The following is a 24,806-nucleotide window of genomic DNA, read 5'->3' as shown; positions in this document are numbered from 1 at the left end:
TTGATTAGTGTGCAGCTAGAGCAGTACCTCTTCTTGCGTTCTGAGCCAGAGTCTTCCTATGCATCCCTCCTCTGGGGGCCAGCTGTTCACCACCCGCACCACCTCCTCTTCAGACGCTAGGGGGCGCCAGCGAGACAGCCTCCTGCCGTCGCCCTTCTCCTTGGACAGAGGAACCCTCTCCTCAGACAGGAAGTAGCCCACACTGGAGTCCGAGTCCGAATCCGAGTCAGTGTTGTGGTCTGCGGGGGAACTGGCCAGAAGCTGGAGAAAGAAAGACACAGACACACACAGACACACACACACACACACACACGAAAGCATGCACACACACAGTTAATCATAACTACATACGTTCCACTACTACAGTGTGTACTACAGTGTATAACATACGTTCCACTACTACAGTGTGTACTACAGTGTATAACATACACTTGCACTGCAGTCAATACTGTTTGGGTCGAGAGAAACTCTGACCAATACCAATGGAATTCAGACAGTGTCCAGCTTCACACAGGAAGCCATTGACACACACAGAGCTCTAGGACTTCCCACACGATCACAAAGGACGGGGGTGGGAGGCTCAATCTGACCTCAACAGTCTAAATTCATAGAAACGTCAAACCCCCTCAGTTATAATCAGTTATGTGGATCAAAACCATGTCCCTGTCAACTCCGAGATGAAGTCCAGGAGCCCTATAGGTGCTCTGGTCAGTGTCTGTACGCCACAGCTGAAGGGGATTGTTGTCATGCTGACCTCTATATAAATATGGGGTATTTCATCTGTTTTTCATCAGGCAGAATACTCGTACTCAGTGTGTGTGTGTGTGTGTATGTGTGTGTGTATGCTGTGCCTGTGTGTATTTGAGAGTGTATGAGTGAATGTAGGAGAGAGAAAGATTGATTATGTGTGTGTGTGTGTGTAAAGGAGAGAGATTGATCGTGTGTGTGTGTAAAGGAGAGAGATTGATCGTGTGTGTGTGTATATGTGTGTGTGTGTAAAGGAGAGATTGATTGTGTGTGTGTGTCCTTCCTTGTATGGTTTAGTTCTCCATCCGTCTCACCATGTGTATGATCTGTTTGGCTGTGGTGTGTTCCCTCACGGTCACCACAGTAAAGGACTCTTCACCTGGAGCTCCGTGAACGGTCACCTTGTACTGGACAGCAGCTCGCCGCTCCTCAGTGCTGAACAGCTACAGGGGACACACAGGAGGGGCAGCACAGTTTAATGCCTAAGCCAAACACGCACGCACGCACGCACGCACGCACGCACGCACGCACGCACACACACGCACACTTTTTATTATGTCTACACATAAATTCTGCATTCATGCTTGCGACCCCACTACATCAGTTCTACCCCTTTTGCTCAAACGAGAAATATCAAATAACTAAAAACAAAAACTGAAACAAGTTCTTTTAAACCTGGAATCTTTTCATGGCACTTGGGAATTCCCACTGACATGTCCTTTTCAACGCAACACAAAACTGTCCAAGAATCTATTCTTCAGCCATCCCCCATGTGAACGTATCAGATACCAACGTGTCTGTGGACACTGGATCCCCGGCTCTGGCTGTTAATCTCGGAGTCCATCAGCTGATTCGCTCCAGCACCATGACACCTCACTAATGTCTCCTCGGTCACTCTGGTCCAGCCCACCCCCACTCTACCTCTCTCTCCGTCACATCCCCATCTCTCTATCCTTTATCCACCCTGCGTCACTGTCCGGCTCCATACCATCTCCTTTTTTAGAGAAAGAACAGACGGGCCGGCGTGCGATGGCCAGTGGACTGTTTGGAAGAGCTTCTCCGTACGCCTCCTTTTACAAACAAAAGAAATATCTCCACTGTTTTCTTAGCCCTGTGGCTCACTTCCTCCTGTCTGATGGCCTGCACTGGACGGGCGCTATCTGGTCAGTTACTGGGTCTGACCGCTGTTCACAGACGGCGTGGGCGGGTGCTTGTGACAATGGCACAATGAATGAGTTTATTTAGGTTTAAAGAGAGAAGCTTGTTATGGGAAATGCTTGTCTTAACTGGCGCTCAGCGAGCAAGGTCAGGAATGAGATTAGTAAGCTACAGGATAAACTGATGACTGGCTGATATGCAGCCTGCGGTGTGTGATGAGCAAACACACACACACACACGCACACACACACACACCGTGGGCAGCTTGGGAATGTGGGCTGATGAGCTAAAGCACATGCGCGCACGCAAGCACACACACACGCAAGCACACAAACACGCACACACACGCACACGCACACTCTGACACACATTCAGACACAGACACAAACAAGAAATACTTCTTGAGATTGTGTCAGTATTTCACACCACCAGGGGGTGCTACTGAGCCACTCACCATAGTAGCAGGGAGCCCAGGAGCCATGCCTCCGCTGGAGACAGAGGACACAGCGCCCCCTGTGGTGACACCAGGAACTGCGGCTGCTCCAGCACTCTCCTCCACTCTGCGGCTGAAGATGAAAAGGCTGCTGACCTCCAGACACTCGTTGTGCTGGTTCCTCAGGGGCAGGTGCCTGTAGCCTGGGCACATTAGAGACAGAGCCACATTATACACGGCAAAGTGATTAATAAAATAAAATAAAATAATAATGTACTTAAAGTTAACTGCTGGTCAATTAACTAACAAATGCAACAGTCTGTAATATTACTTGAGGTCGGAATTTGACGTACTAGCCGCTTAAACTAGTAAATGACCAATAATGACCCCAGACTCTCCCCCTCTTTCTATTAATGCATATATTGATGGGTGGACACATAAACAGAGGGTCAGGATGAGCACTATAATAAAGTTTACATTTCATTTATCTCAGCATGAGAACATCCCAGATAGCAAGAGGCTGGCGGACCACTGGCGGTCCATTGGGGGCATAGCTGGCGGTCCGCTGGCATTTTGCTCATCGGTTCTCTGGTGGGTTGCAGACAAATTGCCCAATATTTTGCCACTATTGGTCTAAAATCTTTTTCATTTGTTCAGTTATACTCCATATATGATTTTATTCATTTTTCTTAATATTCATGACAAGTTAGCGGTCCGCTATCTGCCAATCTGATTTTGCTATCTGGGATGTGATGTAAAAGAATGGAGTGAGGGCAGTCAGTGTCCGGCGGCGCTGCCTCACCGGTCTTGAGCGCGCGGAGCGGCAGGATGCGCTGGGCGGTGACCTGCGAGCTGTTGTTCTCCACCACGGCCAGTCGCAGGAAAGCCAGGTCCTCGCAGTGGACGGCCAGCGTGAAGCTCTCGCTCCACATGGGGTTGAGCGGGTTGCGGTGGATGGGCTTGGTGCGGAAGTGGACGCAGTCGCACGGCGCGCCCAGCACCTCCAGCTCCACGCACGGGCTGCCCGCCGCGTTCCCCGGGCACACGTTCTGACCCGACACCACCTGCACCACACACACAGGCAGGGCTTGGACATGTCTGGACGTTTTTCAACTTTGTAACTTTGAGAAACAGTGTAGGCTGTGTAGCTGTAGGTAGTGTGTGTGTGTGTGTGTGTGTAACCCTGTATAAGTTCTAACCATGATGATGTAGGTGTGTGTGTGTGTGTATCCCTGTATACGTTCTAACCGTAATGGTGTAGGTGGCGTGTGTGTGCGTGCGTGCGTGCGTGCGTGCGTGCGTGCGTGCGTGCGTGCGTGCGTGTAACCCTGTATAAGTTCTAACCATGATGCTGTAGGTGGTGTGTGTGTGTGTGTATGTGTATGTGTAACCCTGTATAAGTTCTAACCGTGACGGTGTAAGTGGTGTGTGTGTGTGTGTGTGTGTGTGTGTGTAACCCTGTATAAGTTCTAACTGTGACGGTGTGTGTGTGTGTGTGTGTGTGTGTGTGTGTGTAACCCTGTATAAGTTCTAACCGTGATGGTGTAAGTGGTGTGTGTGTGTGTGTGTGACCCTGTATAAGTTCTAACCGTGATGGTGTAGGTGGTGTGTGTGTGTGTAACCCTGTATAAGTTCTAACCGTGATGGTGTAGGTGGTGGGCTCCATGCCCTCGGTGTCCCTCTCCATGGGGTAGAAGTTCTGATAGAGGGGGCAGCTGCGCTCCCACAGCACGGGCGGCTTCAGCACGTAGCCACAGTGGCCGTTGGCCTCGAACAGGGCCGTGTTCAACTGCAGGGGCAGATCTGAGGGACACAGGCACAGCAGGGAGGAGATGCGGTCAGAACAGGCCTGCAAACTGCCCTGTAAGATTCCCACATGATCCTGGTTTCCCATAAGCTCCTTTTCCCCTTTATTTCTGTTTCTTTCTTCCGTATGCATCACACAAGTGTGGGGGGAGATGGGAGAGCCGGGATGGTGATGACTCTCAGAAGATGCAGACATGTATAATGCCTATATGTGTGTATCACGCAAGTCACAAGGAGGTGGGAACAGGAGAAACTGCACTGGTTACAAGATGCCCTCAACATGCATACTGTGAAGACATGGATCACTAAAGTCAGCGGAGATGGTGCTGGCTACAAGACGCCGCCCAATTATCACTCACTTCTGAGGGTCTCAGGGGACTACATGAAACGGCTTTTCAATATATTCATGATCCATATGATGGTTGGTTATGGCAGTGGATATAGGGCACTAATAGAGTACCGAAGCCATGACGTTGCGTGGCCAAGGCATCAATTTCACTGGATCTAAACAAATCAATCTACCATTAGAAATCACCATAGCGTTGGCTTTCTTAATCTATTTCAATAATTTTACAACGTTTCTAAGACGTTAGTATATTTTTTTTACACTGTAGGAATCACATACTACAACATATATTCATACCAACACAATCAAATTCGTGACTACAGAGTTTTATTTTAATATGGGTTTCCTCCGTAAAAGAGACCTGCATGTAACTTCACAGCATGCGGTTAAAATCCTCACGGACGTGTTTTGGCTTTATTTTTTGGGCAAAAAACGTCGCTCTTAACAGCCGCCAGTCTTTGAGAAGACGTGAAATATCCACTGGAATTTTGTTTCCTTCTATTACACCTGCCAGGGAATCCGTGTTATGTGGCTAAGCTGCTGCCTAGCAGGTAAAACACGTTTAAATGGATATATTTATTTTTATTAGCTAGAAATGATGCCACATGTCTACATTCAATGCTATTTATGCCACTTCGAAAGTTTGTTTAGATCCAGTGATTCTGCCGTCATGGAAACGCTACGTCACACTTCGGGACTATTAAATCAGATTTAAAGATAACACCTAGAAACTGACACCTAGAACTGGGGGCCTCTGTGTTACGAGTGTTAGATTAAGTGTTAGACTGAGTGTTAGATTGAAATATCAGAGACCCACACATAACCGCCACACTCTCTCACACACACACACACACACACACACACACACACACACACACACACACACACACACACAAAGTGATCTAGGATGTGCACGCACAAGAACACACACACACACACACACACACACACACACACACACACATACGCTCACCGTCGGTCTGGTAGTTGAGGGCCACCAGCTGAATGCCGTGCAGCCAGAAGGGCAGGGGGTTGAAGTTGGCCGAGTCGATGCGCGTGGCGGCCGGGTAGGTGCGCAGCAGCTGGCAGCACGTGTGCTGGAGCAGCGCGCGCGAGTGCCGGCGGCACAGCCGCTTGGCCGCGTTCTCGTTCACCGACGAGATGTGGTAGCAGCGCGGCGTGCGGATGATGGAGCTCAGCGAGGCCGGGGGGGGCGTCGGCGCCGAGACGGCGGCCGGCGGGGGGGTGGGGAGCGCCGCCGAGAGGGGAGGGAACGAGGGGCACTGACCAGGGGAGGAAGAGGAGGAGGACGACGACGGTGCCTGCTGCTGCTGATGATGATGATGAGGTAGCTGAGGTGAGTCCTCGCCACCACTGGAGCGAGAGCTGCCCTCGGACATGCCTGTGTATGCAAACACACACACACACACACACACACACACACACACACACACACACACACACACACACACACGTGGATGAGCAATGAGCAGTTACATTTCCACACTCACAAGAACACATTAAGCAGAGTAAAAAAGTGAGTAACACTAACAATGAGTTTCTAGAGGCTGCCATTTAAATCCCCACTGAGTGAATATGAACACACTTAAGTCTTATAAACACTTTTTAGTGGTTCTCAGGCCCAGTCCCCTGGTCAGCCATGATCCTGTTCTCCTTGACAGGTCAGTAGCATAAAGCTTGAGGTTATACTTCCCTTGATCCACAAAGAGCAGGACATTTACATGGCATTTTTACAAGCTAGATGAGGCTTGTAAATGATTAGGGGACAGCTTTCCCAGGCTGTGTGTGTGTGTGTGTGTGTGTGTGTGTGTGTGTGTGTGTGTGTTCCGTCCGGCAGCGGATCTGTTTACGTCTCTAAGACACGAGGGTTTGTGTATGTAATAAAAGCTGTGAGAGCCTCTCTCTCGATAGTGTGTGTATCTAAGAGTGTGTGTTTTGTCTTTGTCAGCGTGTGAGTGAGTATATGTGTGTGTCTAAGAGTGTGTGTGTGTGTGTGTGTGTGTGTACTGTGTATGTGTGTTTGACCTATAGTGTATGAGTATATGTGTAAGCAGGTGAGTGCATTGGATGCTCCTAAAGGAGTAAGAGTGTGTGGGTTACTGGGTAGACCTCAGGGCTGAAGCTGAAGATACCTTTTCCTAAGGGCAGGAGTAAGGGGCTTACACACAGCCCCCACTGTGTGTGTGTGTGTGTGTGTGTGTGTGTGTGTGTGTGTGTGTGTGTGTGTGTGTGTGTGTGTGTGTGTGTGTGCTCCTGGAATTCTGGAAATTTGTGACTGTTTCGTGATATAGTTGACAAAAGAGCTATTTTTTCTCTCTCTCTGTGTGTGTGTGTGCGTGTGTGTGGTGTCTCTCTCTCTGTGTGTGTGTGTGTATGTGTGTGTTCGTTTCAGAGCTCCTACCTTTCCCAGAAGGCCGCGGGGCAGCCATGGGCTGACTCCCAAAGATGGACTTCCTACACTTCCTCTCCTTCCCCCTGCTAGAGCCCATGGGAGACAGCGACGACAGGCCTGGTTCCCACACACACATAATGAAATACACATGCACACACGCACACACACACACACACACACACACACACACACACAGAAGAGGACTGTTAAGTAAAGGTTGCACAGTCTTCACACATCCCTCCCGTATGCTGGTTTCTCTCTATCTTGTTTGCGTAGCTTCCTGGTGGTTACACTGTGAGGTCTGACTTCCCCAGACCACCTAGAGCTCTCTTCTGTTCTCACTCCAACACCAACCGTAACCTTGACCTCATAAACTCCTCCTGACACACACACACACACACACACACATCCATCATCAGCCCACACTGGAATCTGACAGCATTTTTAGAGAGCATGCACACACACGCGCACACACACACACGCACAACTTTGAAGTTGGCAATAGCCAATGAATTACAAGTTTCTCTCACACATACAATCGTAGTACATTTTAGTTCAGTGGACGGCAGAGACACACACACACACACACACCTGGGAATTTGACGGCCTGGCAGTAGATGATGAGATCGGAGAGTTCCTGGGCGATCTGCCGACTCTCCTTCTTATTCTGTGGCAGATAGAACTCCTCCCCCAGCTCTAGATCAAACACCTGCTGCACACACACACACACTTTAGATTTATTCTACAGCCCCCATCCAAAAGACAAAATCTTTACATTACACCTACATTTACTTCTGATTTATTTTACACAACTATAATCTCAATGTTAATACTTTTACAGGACTAACAGGACCATCATTGGCTTGATCCAATCTCTTTAGACATTGTACACATTGTACTCCAGAAGACCTCCAACACACCGGCCTTTCCACACACAGACCCCATCCATTGCCCCCCCCCCTGCCTCTACTGAAGGGGAAAGCCCTTCTCACTGGTGCTCAGCTAGCAGAGCATTATCTGCAGGAGAGTGAGTGGGCGGCTACACACCTTCCCTTTGCTGTGGCTGCTCTCAGCCTTTCGGACCCTCTTCTCCCGCACCTCCTCAGCGGCCTCGCCCGGCGGCTTGTCCCCCGTAGGCCGGCCCTCAGGCTTATCGTCCAGGATGTTGTCTGCAAGAAAAGAAAAGAAGAGTCTATTTTCAGAAAAACAAAAACAAAAACAAAAAACCTCACAAATTCCTGTGTCTTAGAGTCCCACTCCACAATAATGCACTCCTCTGTCCAGCAGAGCCCCTGGCAAGGCCTCGGACTGGACGCAGACTTGTCCTTTCTCAGTGTGTGTCAGCAGCTGGATATGGAGTGAGGATGCGGCGGAGCAAAGGGCAAAGGGAAGGAGAAAGAGAGGAGGGAAAGAGAAGGATTAGGAGAGAGAGAGAGAGAGAAGGGGAATAGAGATGGAAAGAATGAAAAGAAAGAAAAGGGTACAGGTGATGTTGAGAGTGAGAGAGGAAAGGAAAGAATGTAGTAGGGATGGGGTGTGTGTGTGTGTCTGTGTGTGAGAGTGTGAGCAGGAGAGAGAGAGAGAGAGAGAGAGAGAGAGAAAGAGATAGAGAGAGAGAGAGAGAGAGAGAGTCAGCTGTGTGAGTTGGCATGTGTGTGTGCTGGTTCCCCAGATCAGATCAGATGTGTGTGCTGAAGGGGTGTGCGGGCCGGCCAGACTGGAGCAGGCAGGAGTGGATCTCTGCAGCAGAGCCCTAATGGCTTCCTGTGGCCTGAGCCTATGAAGTGTACTAAAGTAAATAAACAGATGAACGAGCACTTCTTTCTCTCTCTCTTTCTCCCTCTCGCTCTCTCTCTCTCATACACACAGGAAAAGGGTGTGTGTGTGTGTGTGTGTGTGTGTGTGTGTGTGTGTGTGTGTGGTTCAAATTGGGAGCAGAGCAGAGGGCCTGAGAAACCAGATGGTTCAGTGTGTGTGTGTGTGTGTCTGTCTGTACTTTCCCTTGCACACTCCTTGCATCTCTAACACACAAACACACACACACACACACACACACACACACAATGTCCTGACGTCTTATTGTTCTTAATATGTTCTCATTATATGCATCCTCCACAATACATTTATACTTTTCGACTTCTCTACCACTTTCACTCTACACACACACACACACACACACACACACACACACACACACACACACTCTCTCTCTCCCACTGTTTCCATTTCTTGCACACAGACTCAACAATTATACACAGACACTTAATTCAAGTCTAACAAAGCCCTTCACAAGCCGACAGTACGCCCTCCCACACAAACGCTACACTGCTGATGGCCAAATTCAGTTCAGCTCAGCAGGGTCTGTTCTGTGCACGGCAAACTGCAAGGTTGGTTTACAGAGACAATAACTGAAGTGAATCTGACCACAGAATAAATACCACAACAACACAATCTGTGGGGCCCTAAAGAGACTACTACAGAGCTACTGGTACACATGCACGGACACGCACACACACAATCTAACACAAACTAAAACACACACGCAAGCACTGGTCCAAATGCAAAGACACTTGTTCTACGAGACACTGGCGCACGCACACACAAACAACTATCCGAATACAGACTCGATGGCCAACACATGACTAATACACACACACACACACACACACAGCAGTTTTACCTTCCTGGCCACAAGAAGCTGGAGGCGCTGTGAGCACATCAGCTGGGGGGGGGGTGAAGGGTGGGGGTAGAAGAAGTAGGAAAGGAGAGCGGGAGTGTGTGAGAGAGAGAAGAGTAAGGGAGGGAGGGAGAGATAGAGATACAAGAGAAAATGTAGAGAAAAAAGACAAGAGTTAAAAATTGGACAGGATACATTTGGTTTCTGTCATTCTGGGGGGAGCAAAGTGAAATATGTTCGGCAGACAGCTGTTGACAACTTAAGTGCAGTTGTGTGATAGAGCGAAGGCTTCCTCAGACCTCATCCTGGACATCAATCCTGGACAACTGAGTTGTAATGGTGCTATGACCCTAAACCCCCATCAACCTGTCACTACAGAAAAACCTGGAAAGATTCTTGGTGTGACAACCAGGGTTCTATATATAAAGATCTCTCAATAGGTCTTCAGAAAATGAAAAGGAAAGTAGAAGGTTAAGGCTAAGACAAGAACTCGCTTTAATACATTTGAGTCAAAAAAGTTAAAAGGCTTTAGAGTTAAGGAATCAGTGATCCAAAACAGACGTTAAGTCCTGTGTGAAAAAGTGGGCTTCTCTCTGTTATCTGCCGTGACACAGTAAACCAGACTTTTCACGCCATTCTGGAAGTCTGGTTTTTATCGCGTTTCAACACCATTCAGCGCCTCCAGCCCCGTTCACAAACAGCTGAGCACATGAGCGAGCCAGGTTAGAGCGAGGACAGATCTCAGGCTAGATACTCAGAGAGTCTGTGCCATAACTACAGACACAGCACACTGGTGGGTCACAATAACTACAGACAGCACACTGGTGGTTTATAATAACTACAGACAGCACACTGGTGGGTTACAATGTCCTTAAAACAGCCTCAATAAAAATGTCCTTAGTCCTTCCAGAATTGAGAAATTGCATACAATTCTATATCATCTTGATTGTTCTCATTGTTACATACACCTTACTAACTTCAGCACCCCAACCCTAGCATCTCAGTGCATCTTTGTCCAAAATGTACTAACACAATGTACACCACGCTACACTACCTACGGTCATTTCAAATGCACCGTGACCTTAAGCAGGACTGTCCTATAAGTGGGAAAGGAGTGGACAGTAACTGGACCTGGAACTAAGTGTGGGAGTGTGAAAGAGGAAGAGGAGGAGGAGGAGGAGGTGGCCATTGAGTGTGAGTGAGGAGGAGTGTTTCTCACCATCAGACAGGGACTCGTAGTCGTAGTCGTACTCGTCTTCCTCCTCCTCCTCTTCCTCAGGGGTGTTGCCCAGGGGGCCGCTGCTGCTGGACGTGCCGTTACTGGCCTGTGCCTGCATGCCCAGCTGAGCCAGCTGATGGGCCTGAGGGAGGATCACCACACACACACACACACACACACAGACAGACAGACACAGACACACAAAGTTAGTGACACATTAGATATCGGAGTATAATCATACACCCTCACATACATAAATAAACCTCAGAACACAAATACAAGCACACACACACACAGCCCTAAACACACAAGTCGAAATGCAAATGCATGTTGTTGTGTTTCGACTTGTGTGTTTATGTTCCTGTGCAGTGATACGAGTGCACCTGACCTTCTGTTTGAGGATGTCGACGGGCGCCTGGTGGGCCTTGAGCTTCTTGTTCTTCAGCAGGATCTTGCCCTTGAGCTGCAGCGGAGAGGGCAGCAGAGGGTCGTCGGAGAAATCGCTCTCAAACAGGAAGCGCGTCACCAGCTTCTCCCCAAACACCGTCTGCAACGAGGAAAAGAACAAACGTCACGCCACACTGCACTCCACTCTTTTTTTAGTAGACACTCGCTGTTGGTTCGCAGGAAATGGGGAAAATGTATACCACGGGCATTCAACTAAATGAGGTTTGAATGTGAGGTTTACTAAAACCTCACATTCAAGCATTTAATTAGCGGCTAGGAACAAGGGATATGCAGAAATAAGATCGCTGCATGATCATGAGATGCACCTTGAAGATCTCCGCCATTTTGCGCTGCTGAGGTAAGGAGCAGTGATTCTCGATGGACAGGATCACCGGCATCTCGGAGTTGACAAACGCTGTCCGGTTTATCGCCTCCACCACATCCTGCATCCAACAACATCAACATCATCAGCCAAACACACAAACACCCTCCAGCCCTGCTCACCACTCATCTCCAGCCTATTACTTATCATCAGGATCCTTGGAAGCACATTTAAAAGGCTCCTGATGAGGAAGCACTTATTATGATGATGGTTATTATCATAGTTTCATTTTCATTTGTTCATGTTTATGTATTTATTTATTTATAAGGACAACATGCATAACATAACATCTGAATAAATCTGCCACTGTCAGCCAACTGGCTAATTTTCAAACGTAATCTTCTGGCGAGATGTTTGGAAAACACTTGTTGTAACAAAGTGGTAAATTATGGTGATTATGCGTGAGTGTATGTGTGAGTGCATGTGTGTGTGTATTATGGGATTTTCGTTTTCATACAGCTCGAGGCCTAGGTTGGAGAGAGAAGAGTTCCTACCTTGAAGGGGATTTTGGTGGTGAGGGTGTGGCCATGGTAGATGACTGGCAGTCCATCGTCTCCATCCCAGCAGTCCAACTCCACACTGCGACAGCCCTGCAGCAACACCTGCAACGTTCCCACAACATACCAGCAACATTACAACTCCACACTGCGACAGCCCTGCAGCAACACCTGCAACGTTCCCACAACATACCAGCAACATTACAACTCCACACTGCGACAGCCCTACAGCAACACCTGCAACGTTCCCACAACATACCAGCAACATTACAACCCACTCACATTATCTTACAATGGAATGCCATGCATTCATTTGAGAAAAATACAATTCCACCAACTACACACAATAGTACAAAACATAATTTCACATATCCCCAGGGGCCAGGAATAAACCTTTTAGGCTTCTACTTTAAGGACTAGAGCAAATCTTCTTCTAGAACCTTTTCGTTATTCGCTCTTAACGCTCTTAACCTCTGAAAAGTTCCGCGACACAAGCCCAGAACTCCCGCCTCCCAAACCACCACCTCGCTCCACCCTTGTGTACAGATCTTGGCTGGGCTCCCACCTGAGAGTAAAGCTCCACGGAGGACTCTCCCTTGAGCTGGTGGCCGGTGAGGTAGGTGTTGTGGGAGGACTCGATGTAGTAGAAGGACAGCGGGTACTGCAGCTCCTCTGGGTTCACCTCCGACTCCTCCAGCTTAGAGGCAAAGTTATCCTTGTCCATGAGGAACCTAAGGACGATGGCACAGTGTCAACCATGTTAGCCTGATACACTGCAATACAATAGAATCCAACATGAGGAGTAACAATGATGGAGATTGTGATGTAATCAATATCAATCAATAATGACAGTAATCAATATGAAATGTACATACGGACTAACTACATAGTGGACAGTAGTTACACCTTAAGTGGACGAGATGGCCAATATGTACACTTACTGTGGACCACTATTAACATGTAATTAACAAACCACCAGTATTAGTACTGTATGTAATTAATAACAGCCATTCAATTGGAAAAGGTTTCTAGACGATTTTCATTAAAATGGAAACGTACCTGGCAAAGCCCTCAAAGGACATCCAACCCATCTGCCGCATACTTGCTGAAGGTTCAAATTTCTTCATGGGAAGATAGAGAGAGATTAATATGCTTGTTCAGTCCACTACATATCTTTCACTCCTATGATATACTGTAGCTAATCTATATTCACTAACCACTGATGGGTCAAATGCAGAGAGTTTCCTTCGCGATCAATGATAGTATCTTTTATCTAATTCAAATTCAATCTAGCATGAATACATTTTTTTACTCAGATCCAGGAAAAGGTGATTCTGGGAAATGTAGTTTTTTTCTGCTGACCTGAATCAGTCCTAGCAGCTGCTCGTAGGTGAGGTGTTCTCCCTGGCAGTTGACGAGGAAGTCGCTGAGCTGTGTGACGGACAGGCCGAGCACTCCGAGCGAGGCGTTCTCCACGCCCGTGCCGTTACTCATAATGCTGGCCGCCGCGATGGCGTCTGAGATCTGCTTCTGGTGGTCAGGCAACGGTTGCCGCGAGCGGATGAAGAGGCCCAAGTCGGAGCCATTTCGTGTAAGCAGGTCTACGGAGACGGAGAGGGGGGACATATGTGATCAAATCAATCATGGACTGCCATAAAGATCACCCAATCAATCCCAGTTAAACAAAAAAACAGATGAATGAACCTTTTCACTACCCTCACTACCATTCACCACAACTTAAAGTCAAACACAAAACAGTGCAATAAATAAGTCACTCTTCGCAAACATCAAAGGCTTGGTAGGTACAATACTGAGTCTCAATAATTATTTTAATAAATATCAAATCCAAATCAAAACCTGTCTGCATCCCTGCAGACAATCATCATCTGTCCACTCCTTTTGCTTACAACATTGTTTAAGGGTTATGATGATAAATTGGGCACCTTTTGGAGCAATGTTGCTTGGCAACCACATAACCGGCTAAATTTGCCTACTAATGATTCAAATATGCAAATATCAATGAGAATGTGCTAAAACAACAGCAGTCAGGAACACTGATCAGCAACACTGCTCAATAAGCTGCCTTGTGCATCAGCAGCTTATAGCTGAGTCTCATTGCAGTGCTACATTCTAAACCTCTATCTGGAACTGACCACTGATCAGCCCTCTCTTGAGAAATGAACATGTCATCAAAGTGAGACATTTCATTTATCTATTCGGAATCACATCAAGCAGTTGTAACTCAATTATAATTTCTGAAGTGTTTTTTGACAGGGGTTTTAAATCTCATCAGATCATTATGTCGGATGAGAGATTGCTGTGTTCCTGAATTAAACTGGAAACTGCATGGAGCCTGCACAGTATTTACATGCAAATGGAACCATTCAACAGACCCAAAGGCAGTGCACTTTTACTCATTAGCAACAACATTTACTCATTAGCCATTAGAGATTGATAGGCCAATCTCCACTTTTAGTAATGCAGCTGAAGAGATGGATAAAATAGAGGTGAATTGATCACACATGCTACTGTGAAGTTCATTTGGAGGTCCCCACCCTGCTAGTTGAGTTGGTCATCTAGAACACTCTAGAAGCCAGTTACTACATCTAACAGTGTCACTGCAGCTCCTCCTTTTGTCTGGTGACCAATATCACTCCTGTGCTGTGCTATATTGTACTCCAACTGTACCTAGGTCTGGTTGCTGTCCTGTGACCTTGTCCTCGACCTTGAGGTTTGTGTGGAGGGAGGGGGAGTCGGGGTCGGAGCGGGTGCAGGTGACGGCGTACGTGTCAAACAGCTCCTTCAGGTCCTTACGGCTGCGGATGCTAAACACCAAACACAATGATGACGGTAAGACAATACAAAGGACAAGGTCACAGTAAAACTGCAGAGAGAGAGAAGAGAGAGAGAGAGAGAGAGAGAGAGAGAGAGAGAGAGAGAAAGAGAGAGAAAAAGCGAGGGGGGTACACACAAATTCATAAAAACAATCACATCTATGCTATTTTCATCTCACACAGCTGTTCATTATAATGCTAAGATGCTAACTAAGCTATTCTCTGAGGATAGTGGTTTTGGAGGCCCATATGGGAGGCGAGGCTGGACTCATGTCATGTTCACACTAGTGTGTATTTACCTGAAGGACTTGAAGAGCTCCACAAACTCTACGAAGCTCATGGTGGTGTCGGAGCTCATGATGTTCTGGAAGCCCTTGAAGCAGTCCTTCCCCCGGCCATGCCACGACCTGCTGCCCCAGGCACTGACCACGCACACGCACACACACACACACACACACACACACACACACACACACACACACACACACACACACACAGACACACAGACACACGCACACACGCACAGACACACACACACACACACAGACACACGCACAGACACACACACACACAGACACACGCACAGACACACACACACACAGACACACACACACACACACACACAGACACACGCACAGACACACACACACACACACACACACACACACACACACACACAGACACACGCACAGACACACGCACACACGCGCACACACAAACAGTTTATTCTAGACCCAAGTTAATATGATATGTCCTCAGACACTACTTAATATTAACTTGAATCCTACATTACCTAAATTCAATTTCAATTCATATAGTATCAATTACAATTGACATTGCTACTTAACACTGATGTATGTGTATATTGACCAAAAGCGGAGAGGGTAGAGCCATGTTGGGGGCGGAGGGGGAAGGGGGAGGGGGTGCTCACCTCAGCTGACCCTTGGCGTTGCAGGCCATGATGGGAGAGGAGTGTGGACGAATGGGGTGGGAGGTGCTCGTGCCACCGGGAGATGGAGAGGAGGAGGAGGGAGATGAAGAGGAAAGAGAAGGACCAGGGGACTGGCATTTATTGGACAAGGAGAAGGGTCCGGGAAGACCAGAGACACTGTTGTCTTCTAAACACACACACACACACACACACAGACACAGATGATTACATAACAGAGTCGACCTTGAGCCATGCTCAAGCCATACAATGTTAAATTGTCAAACAATACTCAAAAAACAAACAACAACAAACAGTTGTTTTCGATTGAAGGCCAAGTGGAGACAATGGGGCAATTGTAGTGATTTTCTCTGCAGTATTAAGTGCCTTTGTGTCCCAGAGCTGTGCAGTTTCTTCACCTGTTTCCTCTGGGTCATGTCCGTCCGGCGTGTCGGACTCTCTCCTGTCCAGCGACTCCTTACAGCTGCGCGTCTTCCTTATGACCATTTCGTCATCCGTGCCCTCACCACTGTTTTCCTGGAGACCACAACAAACACAAGCACTCAGGACTGAGTGTGGGATTATGTGTCATGTTTCACCACTGAACGTATGAGGGGTGATTGTGTGTGTGTGTGTGTGTGTGTGTGTGTGGGTGTGTGTGTCCTCCCTGGAGAAAACACCAAACAGAGCCATTTGGCACATGACAGCTCATGTTCTGAGCCTCTGTGTGCTTTTATGGTGAATGCAACAGTGTTGGGGAAAAAGTATGGCTGTGACTATGCCTCTGCCTATTTCGACTAGTGTGCGAGTCGGTCTTTGGGTTGCATGTGTGAGTGTGTTTTTCTGTGTGTGTGTGTGTGTCTGTCCTCACCCTGACTAGCGGCTTCTTCTTCTTCTTGCTGACGGTGTTGATACCCAGTGGGCTGCTCCTCTGAGATCCGGCCTTGTCCCCGCCCCTTCCTAATGTGCCACTCCCACTGCCCGCATTCCACCGCCGCCCCCCAAACAGCTCGATGGCCTGGGCCAGTGTTGGGCCCTCACACCGACCATCCTCCTGCGCACACACACACACACACACACACACACACACACACACACACACACACACACACACACACACACACACACACACACACACACACACACACACATTATGCACAGTGATAAAGACAGATATGCACAATTAACCAAAACACACACAAAACAGGCTGATGCACTGGGCCTTTACCTGATAGAGGCTGATGTACTGGACCTATAGAGGCTGATGTAATGGGCCTATAAAGGCTGATGTACTGGACCTATAGAGGCTGATGTAATGGGCCTATAGAGGCTGATGTAATGGGCCTATAGAGGCTGATGTACTGGGCCTATAGAGGCTGATGTACTGGGCCTATAGAGGCTGATGTAATGGGCCTATAGAGGCTGATGTAATGGGCCTATAGAGGCTGATGTACTGGACCTATAGAGGCTGATGTAATGGGCCTATAGAGGCTGATGTACTGGGCCTTTACCTGATAGAGGCTGATGTATTGTCTGCGGAGCCACTGCAGCCGCTGGTCAGGGAAGCGCCTCATCCTCCTGGCGGCGGCGCAAAGAGCCTGGAGGCCCTCGTGCAGCATGCGGGCCGTGTGGCCCGGCGCCACCAGGTGCAGCAGCCGGTTGTCGGTGGTGCCGTGGCCGTGGAGCAGCGAGACGGCGTGCTCGCCACAGCTCAGCATGCTCAGCTTGTGCTGCGTGCACACGGCCACCACGTCGGCACCAGGGTGCCCGCGGAACACCGCCTTGACCGAGGCCAGGTCCAGCGCGCCCTCCGTCAGACCCATGCCAAGCGCGGCTATGCCGCCGCCTCCGCTGCTGTTGCTGCTGCCGCTCCCGCCGCTGGTTCCCGGGGCCTGGAGGGGGTCGGAGGCCTTGGCTCCAGGGAGGGAGCCGCCGCTGCGGGGCCGGCCCCAGACGAGGATGCCGTTGTCGGGCAGCAGGCGCAGCGAGCAGCGGGCGCTCAGCCGGCTTTCCTGCTCGTAGTGGATGACGGTGGCTCCGCGCAGCAGGAACTGATGGACCTCAGCGCGGAGCGACAGCACGTACCAGGGGATGAGCTCCGTGCCGTGGCCAAACGGGCCATGGGCGTCCTCGGGGATGACCAGCGGGTCAGTGCTGTTGTCTTCCTCGCCGTCGCTCTCAGCACCGCAGTGCTCCGAGCCTCCGATCTGGTCCTGACCTTCGACCTCGGCATCCGAGAGGTCACCAATGGAGAAACTGTTTCATGTGAATAGTTGGAGAGAGAGAGAGAGAGAGAGAGACAGACAAATAGTGAGAGGGATGAAGAAAAAAGGAAGAAAGAAAGAAAGAAAGAAAGAAAGAAAGTCTTCAAGCAATTTCATTACATTACATTACATTACATATCATGTGCATGTCACTTTAGACATAAAAGCCTAACATGCATGTCAACACCTGCTTTATGTAGCACCAGGCTTGTGAATTAGTGCAAACAAGCACATTTAATGCAGAACACTTATACCAGAGCCCTTACAGACCAGTCAGGCAGCTCTTCATTCCACTGCGAAGACATATTTATTATAGCAAACATGCTAGAGGATGTAGCATTAATGGATGCTCCCCACAATGCATTTGGCTGCTCTTAGGCAAATGTGGGGACAAAAAAAAAGTATCATGCATAGTCTTAGGCCATCTTATGAGGGATTGAGAGAGAGGACGCCAAGCCGACAGCAGAGAGACACAGGGAGAGAGAGAGAGAGAAAAAGAAAGAAAGAAAGAAAGAAAGAAAGAGAGAGAGAGAGAGAAGAGAGAGAGAGAGAGAGAGAGAGCATGTATGTGCACACAAAGACTTACACAACACGGTTTGAATGAGAGTTCTTCCTGGATGGGGTGAGAGAAAGCAGTGACAGAGGGAAGAGAGGAAGGGAAAGGGGAAGAGAAGAGAGAGAGATGGAAGGATAGATGGATAGGAGAGAGGAAGAGAGAAAGAAAGAGTGGCAAGGGTTAGAGACAGAGAGAGAGGGCGAGGAAGAGTGGAGAGAAAGGGGCAAAGGAGGGAGAGGATGAGAGAGAGGGGAGGAAGAGGATGAGAGAGAGGGGGTGGGGGTGGAAAGAGGGAGGAGAAGAAAGGTGGGTGAGAGAAAGTGATGGTGTTGCACAGGATCTTAGCTTGTGCAGGCGGAAGCACAAACGCTCTCACTCTGAGAGGCCACGAGACTGTCCGGAATCTCCGGCAGCCATTAATGTTAATTATGAGTGTGACTGGACTGGACTGGACTGGACTGTGTGTGTGTGTGTGTGTGTGTGTGTGTGTGTGTGTGTGTGTGTGTGTGTGTGTGTGTGTGTGTGTGTGTGTGACAGAAAAAGAGTTCTATTATGTGTCTTTCCGGCAAATGCATTGTGTGTGATTGTGTGTGTGTGTGTAGATATGTGTAACGAACATAGAGAGTATGTTCCTCCTCTATGGTGCACTGTATGTTTGTGTGCGTGCGTGTGTGTGTGTGTGTGTGTGTGTGCGTGTGTGCGTGAGTGCGTGTGTGTGTGTCTATGAGGATGTGTGCATGACTGTGTGTGTGTGAGGCTATGCTGATCTTCTGTCTTCCCTGACGACAAACAGAGCTAAGGCCCCCATGCATTTTTCCCCTCAGAAGACAAAAGTGCTCACGAGCTTCTCTTCCGGGAGTGTGTTTCCCATTCTGTCACAATTTACTGCCGGGCAACACGGCCCGCTTTATTTAGTAGCTGGCATTGTACATGGAAAATCTTGTCCTTACTCGAAAAAAAGAAGGAGAATAAAGAAAAGAAAACATAAGGGAAAATTGAGAGGTCTTCTCAGGACATCTGCCTAGACTATAAGGAAAAACAACAGTTTTGTCCAGCAATGTTTTTTGAGACACACACTGCTGACTTTCTGTTTCATGGGTCCGATAATAACACTTGCTCGGCTCACACTAAAACAATATCCTTGTAATGTTCCCTCAGGATTCTATCAAATCCATCGGACCAAACAGTCTGTGTAGTGAGGAAACTTTTACTTTACAGACAATAGACGTACAGTACAACTTAAAAAGAAAGTGAATTGGAAAAGCTACCTTGTGAACAATATGTCTTTTATTCCACACAGAGGAACCTCAACCTCAGAGATTCAAAAGGCCTTCACACTTGAAGTGGCACTGGACCTAATAGAGCTACTTAATAATGACCCTCAGATTTCCCACAAAGAGGAGGGCTGACCTCTACTGCCCCTACTGTCCTTATGTGCCTGTGGAGTACAAAGACCTCCATTTTCTCCCTGCCAATTAGTGCTCCTTCCTATTCATGGTCAGAATGGTACAGACTAGTTTGAACAAGAGAGACATTGAGTCATCAACTGTTTAAATACCTGCAACAACCTCAGAAAGAGTCATAGGAGATTGACGTACGGGTTTTTGTATCGGTCCTTGACAGAGTTGCAGCGTGAGGCCGGGCTGTCTGCGCCGCTGGCCGGGTCGCCGTCAGTGGTCATTGCCGTCTCCTCGCTCTCCAGGCTGCGGTGGCAGCTGCGGATGGTCTGCAGGATGTTGCTGACCGTGGCCTCCTTCTCAGCGCTGTGGAGGCCGTCGGGGCCGGCACGCTGCAGGAAGCTGGGCTGACCACTGTAGTCGGACACAAACTAGACGAGGACGAGAGAGACGTTAGTCCTCAAGAGTAACTCCAGAAACAAGCTGCTTTCCAGGGAGTTCAGACATCAATACATCCAAAAACTCTGCAGCTGGAACAGTTTGGACATTTTGACTTATTTTCCCTTTGACCTCTACGAAGACTAATGAAATCTTTTCCTTAATTCTAATTCCCCATCACCTACTACTTAAATCTCATTGTTATGACCTCAGAAATGACCTCTGGCCAAACCTGGTTCTGGACACTGGACTGGTCATGGGTACTGGACCTGCATGTGATGCGGGATGCTGCCACTGTGCTACGGCCCACACCCTCCCCAAATCTTTCCTTGTAACTTACTTTCCATCCTCGACCATATCCCTCTCCAACAGCTCCTCCATTCCCACACGTGCCCTGACCCTAAGCCTTTCCCTGACCCATCCCATGAATCCAACTTTAGCGTCTACTTCCTCTCTATGAACCCTCTCCTTCCTTTCTTCCTCACCTCCACGGTGTCCTCCTTGGGGTCCAGCGTGTGGCGGAGGCCGATGAGGCTGGCGGCTCCGTCCAGGGCGTCGCTGAGCTCCTTGAGGAAGACGCCACAGAAGGGCACCACCTTGCAGCCGGGGATGTGGAGCGCGCGGTGCACCGCCTTGCGGTACTCGGACGACGACTCGTGCTGGGCCATGGAGTCCTTCAGGCGCCGCATGCTCTCGATGTCCGCCTGGTCCATGAACTGCCACATCTTCAGGACTTTACGCGACCTGGAGGCATGGACAGGGTTGACCATTAAGGTGATGACACATGGGGCAATTTTTGAACCATGTTGCTGGGCAACCACATTGCCAGTTCCATGTTTTCTGATTGTATGATCATGACAATTTGCCTACTGATGACTACATTTCTCCAGACAAAAAATAAATAAATATTGCCCGAACAACAATACACTGCCTAGCAAAATTGCTCAAAACATTGCCTTGTGCATCATCGGCTCTATAGTATAATACAAATTATATAATACAGATTTACACAGTTAACAGAAACAACCACTAAACCAAATAATACATTATGTGTACAGTGCATATGCAACAGTTTATGTTAACATGTGATCAAACCAGCACCACTGAGTCCACCCAATGAAAACAATGGACATGATATAACAATGAATAACAAAGAAGGAATCTCTGAAGCACCACACCTGAGTCCAGCTAAGAACTCCATGACGGCGTTGTAGTTGCCGATGTTCCAGCAGCAGTCCGCCACGTGGACCATGTAAGAGAACACTTCACGCTTCTCCTCCATAGAGCCGGCCGTCAGAATCAACCACGTCACCCATGAGCTCACCTACATTACAAGACAGAACACGTACACCTTGCTACAATCACTGTGCTTTTGATTTGAAAAATGTGTCATCTAAAATTACTGAAATGTATTTAGTTTGACTAAATAGTGAGAAACTACCACACACACACACACACACACACACACACACACACACACACACACAGTACACACATAGCCAAGGATTCTTCATGTAGAGAAGCCTTTTAGTAGACCATATAGGTTTTTAAAAATTCAATTATGAAAACTTTCCTTGGCTTGTCTGAGGGGAAACTCAACCCATAATGCTGAGGAAAAATGGCAAATGAACCTGTTGACCAGAGTACATTGTTAGGGCCACACATTACTAAGAAGCGAGGAGAGCAATAGTTGCCAGCTATAACTTCAATCAGAAAGGCAATTTTATAAATTTCGCTCTGTCAATACACTTATGTTATTTTTAAAAGTCGGTCTTTCGTAGCGCGCCTGGCACCCAAAGTCCTTGGAACGGTCTCTGAAATTAGAGCGACTCATTTCCTGATTCAGCCTGGACGAGGAGGGACGGAAATACACAAACCCCCACCCCCCACCACCGTGCGACTGAAGGAGCAGTTGAAGTTGAGGTAGCAGGGCGCAGCTGGCCAGGCCAGTGGACACACAGACAGGCAGGCCCAGGTAAACACATTTATCTGGACTTAATTAAAACGGAGCGCTGCTTGATAATGCCCGCTCTGTTGCTCAGCTCTCAGACGCTCCCACTTCTTCATGATCTGGAACTGAGGCTGGTGTGATGTTGGGGGTAAATACTGGGTGAGTGTGAGTGAGCTCCATTGCACCCAGCTACGGGTGGTACGTGAGGTCAACCGATTCAACGTGGCTGAAGGTCGACATTTTAAAGTAGAGGTCAGAGTTTAGAGCTCAACAGTCAAACAAACCTTCAAGGAGACTTATTAATATACTGCAGATACTGTACGTCCTGAGATAATGTATTTTCACAGTACATTATATATTAGTCTCCCTCTGCACACTCTGATTCTACATCATCATGATCAGAGAGATACGTTATGACATGAGATAGATAACTAGATTAAAGGCTCACATTACCCCTCGGTTGTTCATCTCTACTACATGAAATCTCTCCGCCTTCTAGTACTAAGTCACCAGGGGATAGCTAAACATTTTGACCTTAACGTTTATCATCTGTTCCCACATGACATTAGAGCAGTAAATAAACATTCAATATAATGGTTTATACTGTGAGAGAGAGTAAACTGAAGTCCTTCTGTAGTTTGACAGTTCAGTTCATGACACTGATCAGTGCAAAAAAAAAAGGGAGAAAATCTCCTAATGTCCTCTGTGTATGAGAAAACAACAGTCCAGCTCATAACAGCCAGGAACATCAGGGAACAGCCTTAATCCATTTCCAGGAAAGTGTCCAAGGCTGATGTAACTTAAACACTGATACAGTAAACACTGGAGCGGGACTTTATCTGAGACGTGACGCATATAAATAAACATCTGTCTCTCTTCAGTGATCAGGGGATCACATCTTTTCATAAGATGACTCAGCAAACTATTGAATTACTCAATTCTGCCCTGACTAAGATTTATTATGTGTTTTTTTTTTTTTTTTTTTTTTTTTTTTTAATAGCAGCCACTGGTGGGGTTTGTGTTCATACAGTTGTCCAGCCTATCAGGGGGTTGATGGTTGGGGTGTCCTCAATGAAGTGTGAATGCTGATGCGTGAAAAGTTCCGACAGGGTAGCAACATGTTGTGGGTTAAAAGAGAAACCTTGGACAGCAAGACACATGGTGACACGCGAGACTTGAATTCAAGATTTGCATCTACAGGGATGAGGACATCCACACAACGGTTTTGTTCTGGGAAAAGACTGATTTTTTTTTAAAAAAGGAAAGATCTTGCTTCTGATACTGCTGTCTTTTATTCCCCTAAACATTTGACTACTACCCCACATCCAGGCTCTTTCTATCCATTCAAAAGCAAGGCCATAACATATTATAGCAAGTTGCCTTAAAACATTCACTAGGGCATCCAGAGCGTGTCTAGTGGGTAGGTGTCCAGTCTTGCTGTGCGTGTGAAAGACAGGTGGGGTAGTGGCTGCTGTGTGGGCGCGTGCGTGGGGGTCAGCTGACTCCCTGACCCTGAAAAGGAACACTATGAACGCGTGCATTCAGCACTCAGGGCCCTTTAGACACCCCCCCCCCCCCCCCCCGGTGGCTCCCCTCCACATGACTGAGCTCCACACACACACACACACACACACACACACACACACACACACACGGCATTCAGACACCAGCCACTCTCCCCAACAACCCAGCGACCCAGTCAACTTCACACATCACTGACTTCACTCCTCAGCCATGGTGGTGCTGCTAGACCATAAATAGTGGCAGAGCATGAACAAAAAAAAACAAAGAACATAAACCATAGGCAGTAGGCAGTAGGCTAGCAGTTGTAGTGGAGCTAGAACATAGCAAATATGGGCCATCCAGATCATTAAGTCAAGATGCTGTCTAGCCCCTGTAGTGGCAAGTGTTTTTCAACTAATATGTGGGTAGAATTGACTGTATTATTGCCAATGATCATTGCAACCAAGACGGAGGTCTAAAGCCCACTGTTTTGGGCACTTCTGTACAGAACCCTGCCGCTCTACTGGCATGACATCCAGCCACTTGTGTCCTGCACTACAACACTAAACACGCTTTCACTAGAGCATGCTTGGGTTCATTATTACCACTGATTTTAATATAACCAAAAGATAGATCAAGAATCAGAAGTTCTCTGAACACTGCTTCGGTCACCCCGTTAATGTCCCTGCTGTCCCTACTCCACGGACACTTCCTCCTCACAGTACACTCTAGTGCACTCACTCCAATACTTCATGTCCTCTAGCCCTCCTTCACGCTCTCCTGTCCTGTCCTGTCCTGTTCCCGCAGTGA

The 24,806-nt window shown here is 48.1% G+C and overlaps 1 protein-coding gene across 3 annotated transcripts in view; it reads right to left on the bottom strand.

The window, feature by feature from the left end:
- plce1 (phospholipase C, epsilon 1) overlaps positions 1–24,806 on the bottom strand; it is a 73,962-nt gene that overhangs the window by 4,573 nt on the left and 44,583 nt on the right. For 2 of the 3 annotated variants that reach the window (XM_042082204.1, XM_042082206.1), the window contains 27 exons: positions 21,721–21,866; positions 21,028–21,286; positions 20,306–20,535; positions 18,738–18,764; positions 17,399–18,143; positions 16,759–16,941; positions 16,307–16,424; positions 15,891–16,077; positions 15,259–15,381; positions 14,814–14,950; positions 13,488–13,726; positions 13,185–13,246; positions 12,691–12,856; positions 12,123–12,230; positions 11,573–11,689; positions 11,188–11,346; positions 10,800–10,941; positions 9,584–9,625; positions 7,951–8,072; positions 7,495–7,615; positions 6,913–7,020; positions 5,464–5,892; positions 3,978–4,141; positions 3,141–3,402; positions 2,360–2,541; positions 1,062–1,190; positions 28–261 (listed from right to left, as the gene is read on the bottom strand). In XM_042082204.1, the coding sequence (XP_041938138.1) occupies positions 28–261; positions 1,062–1,190; positions 2,360–2,541; positions 3,141–3,402; positions 3,978–4,141; positions 5,464–5,892; positions 6,913–7,020; positions 7,495–7,615; positions 7,951–8,072; positions 9,584–9,625; positions 10,800–10,941; positions 11,188–11,346; positions 11,573–11,689; positions 12,123–12,230; positions 12,691–12,856; positions 13,185–13,246; positions 13,488–13,726; positions 14,814–14,950; positions 15,259–15,381; positions 15,891–16,077; positions 16,307–16,424; positions 16,759–16,941; positions 17,399–18,143; positions 18,738–18,764; positions 20,306–20,535; positions 21,028–21,286; positions 21,721–21,866 (4,941 nt within the window). The remainder of the gene's footprint in view (positions 1–27; positions 262–1,061; positions 1,191–2,359; positions 2,542–3,140; positions 3,403–3,977; positions 4,142–5,463; positions 5,893–6,912; positions 7,021–7,494; positions 7,616–7,950; positions 8,073–9,583; positions 9,626–10,799; positions 10,942–11,187; positions 11,347–11,572; positions 11,690–12,122; positions 12,231–12,690; positions 12,857–13,184; positions 13,247–13,487; positions 13,727–14,813; positions 14,951–15,258; positions 15,382–15,890; positions 16,078–16,306; positions 16,425–16,758; positions 16,942–17,398; positions 18,144–18,737; positions 18,765–20,305; positions 20,536–21,027; positions 21,287–21,720; positions 21,867–24,806) is intronic. The other variant, XM_042082205.1, reaches the window with a different exon arrangement.

This window comes from Alosa sapidissima, chromosome 24 (genome assembly GCF_018492685.1).
Source record: "Alosa sapidissima isolate fAloSap1 chromosome 24, fAloSap1.pri, whole genome shotgun sequence".
NCBI lineage: Eukaryota > Metazoa > Chordata > Actinopteri > Clupeiformes > Clupeidae > Alosa > Alosa sapidissima.
This window is presented reverse-complemented; position numbering and strand designations above follow the sequence as displayed.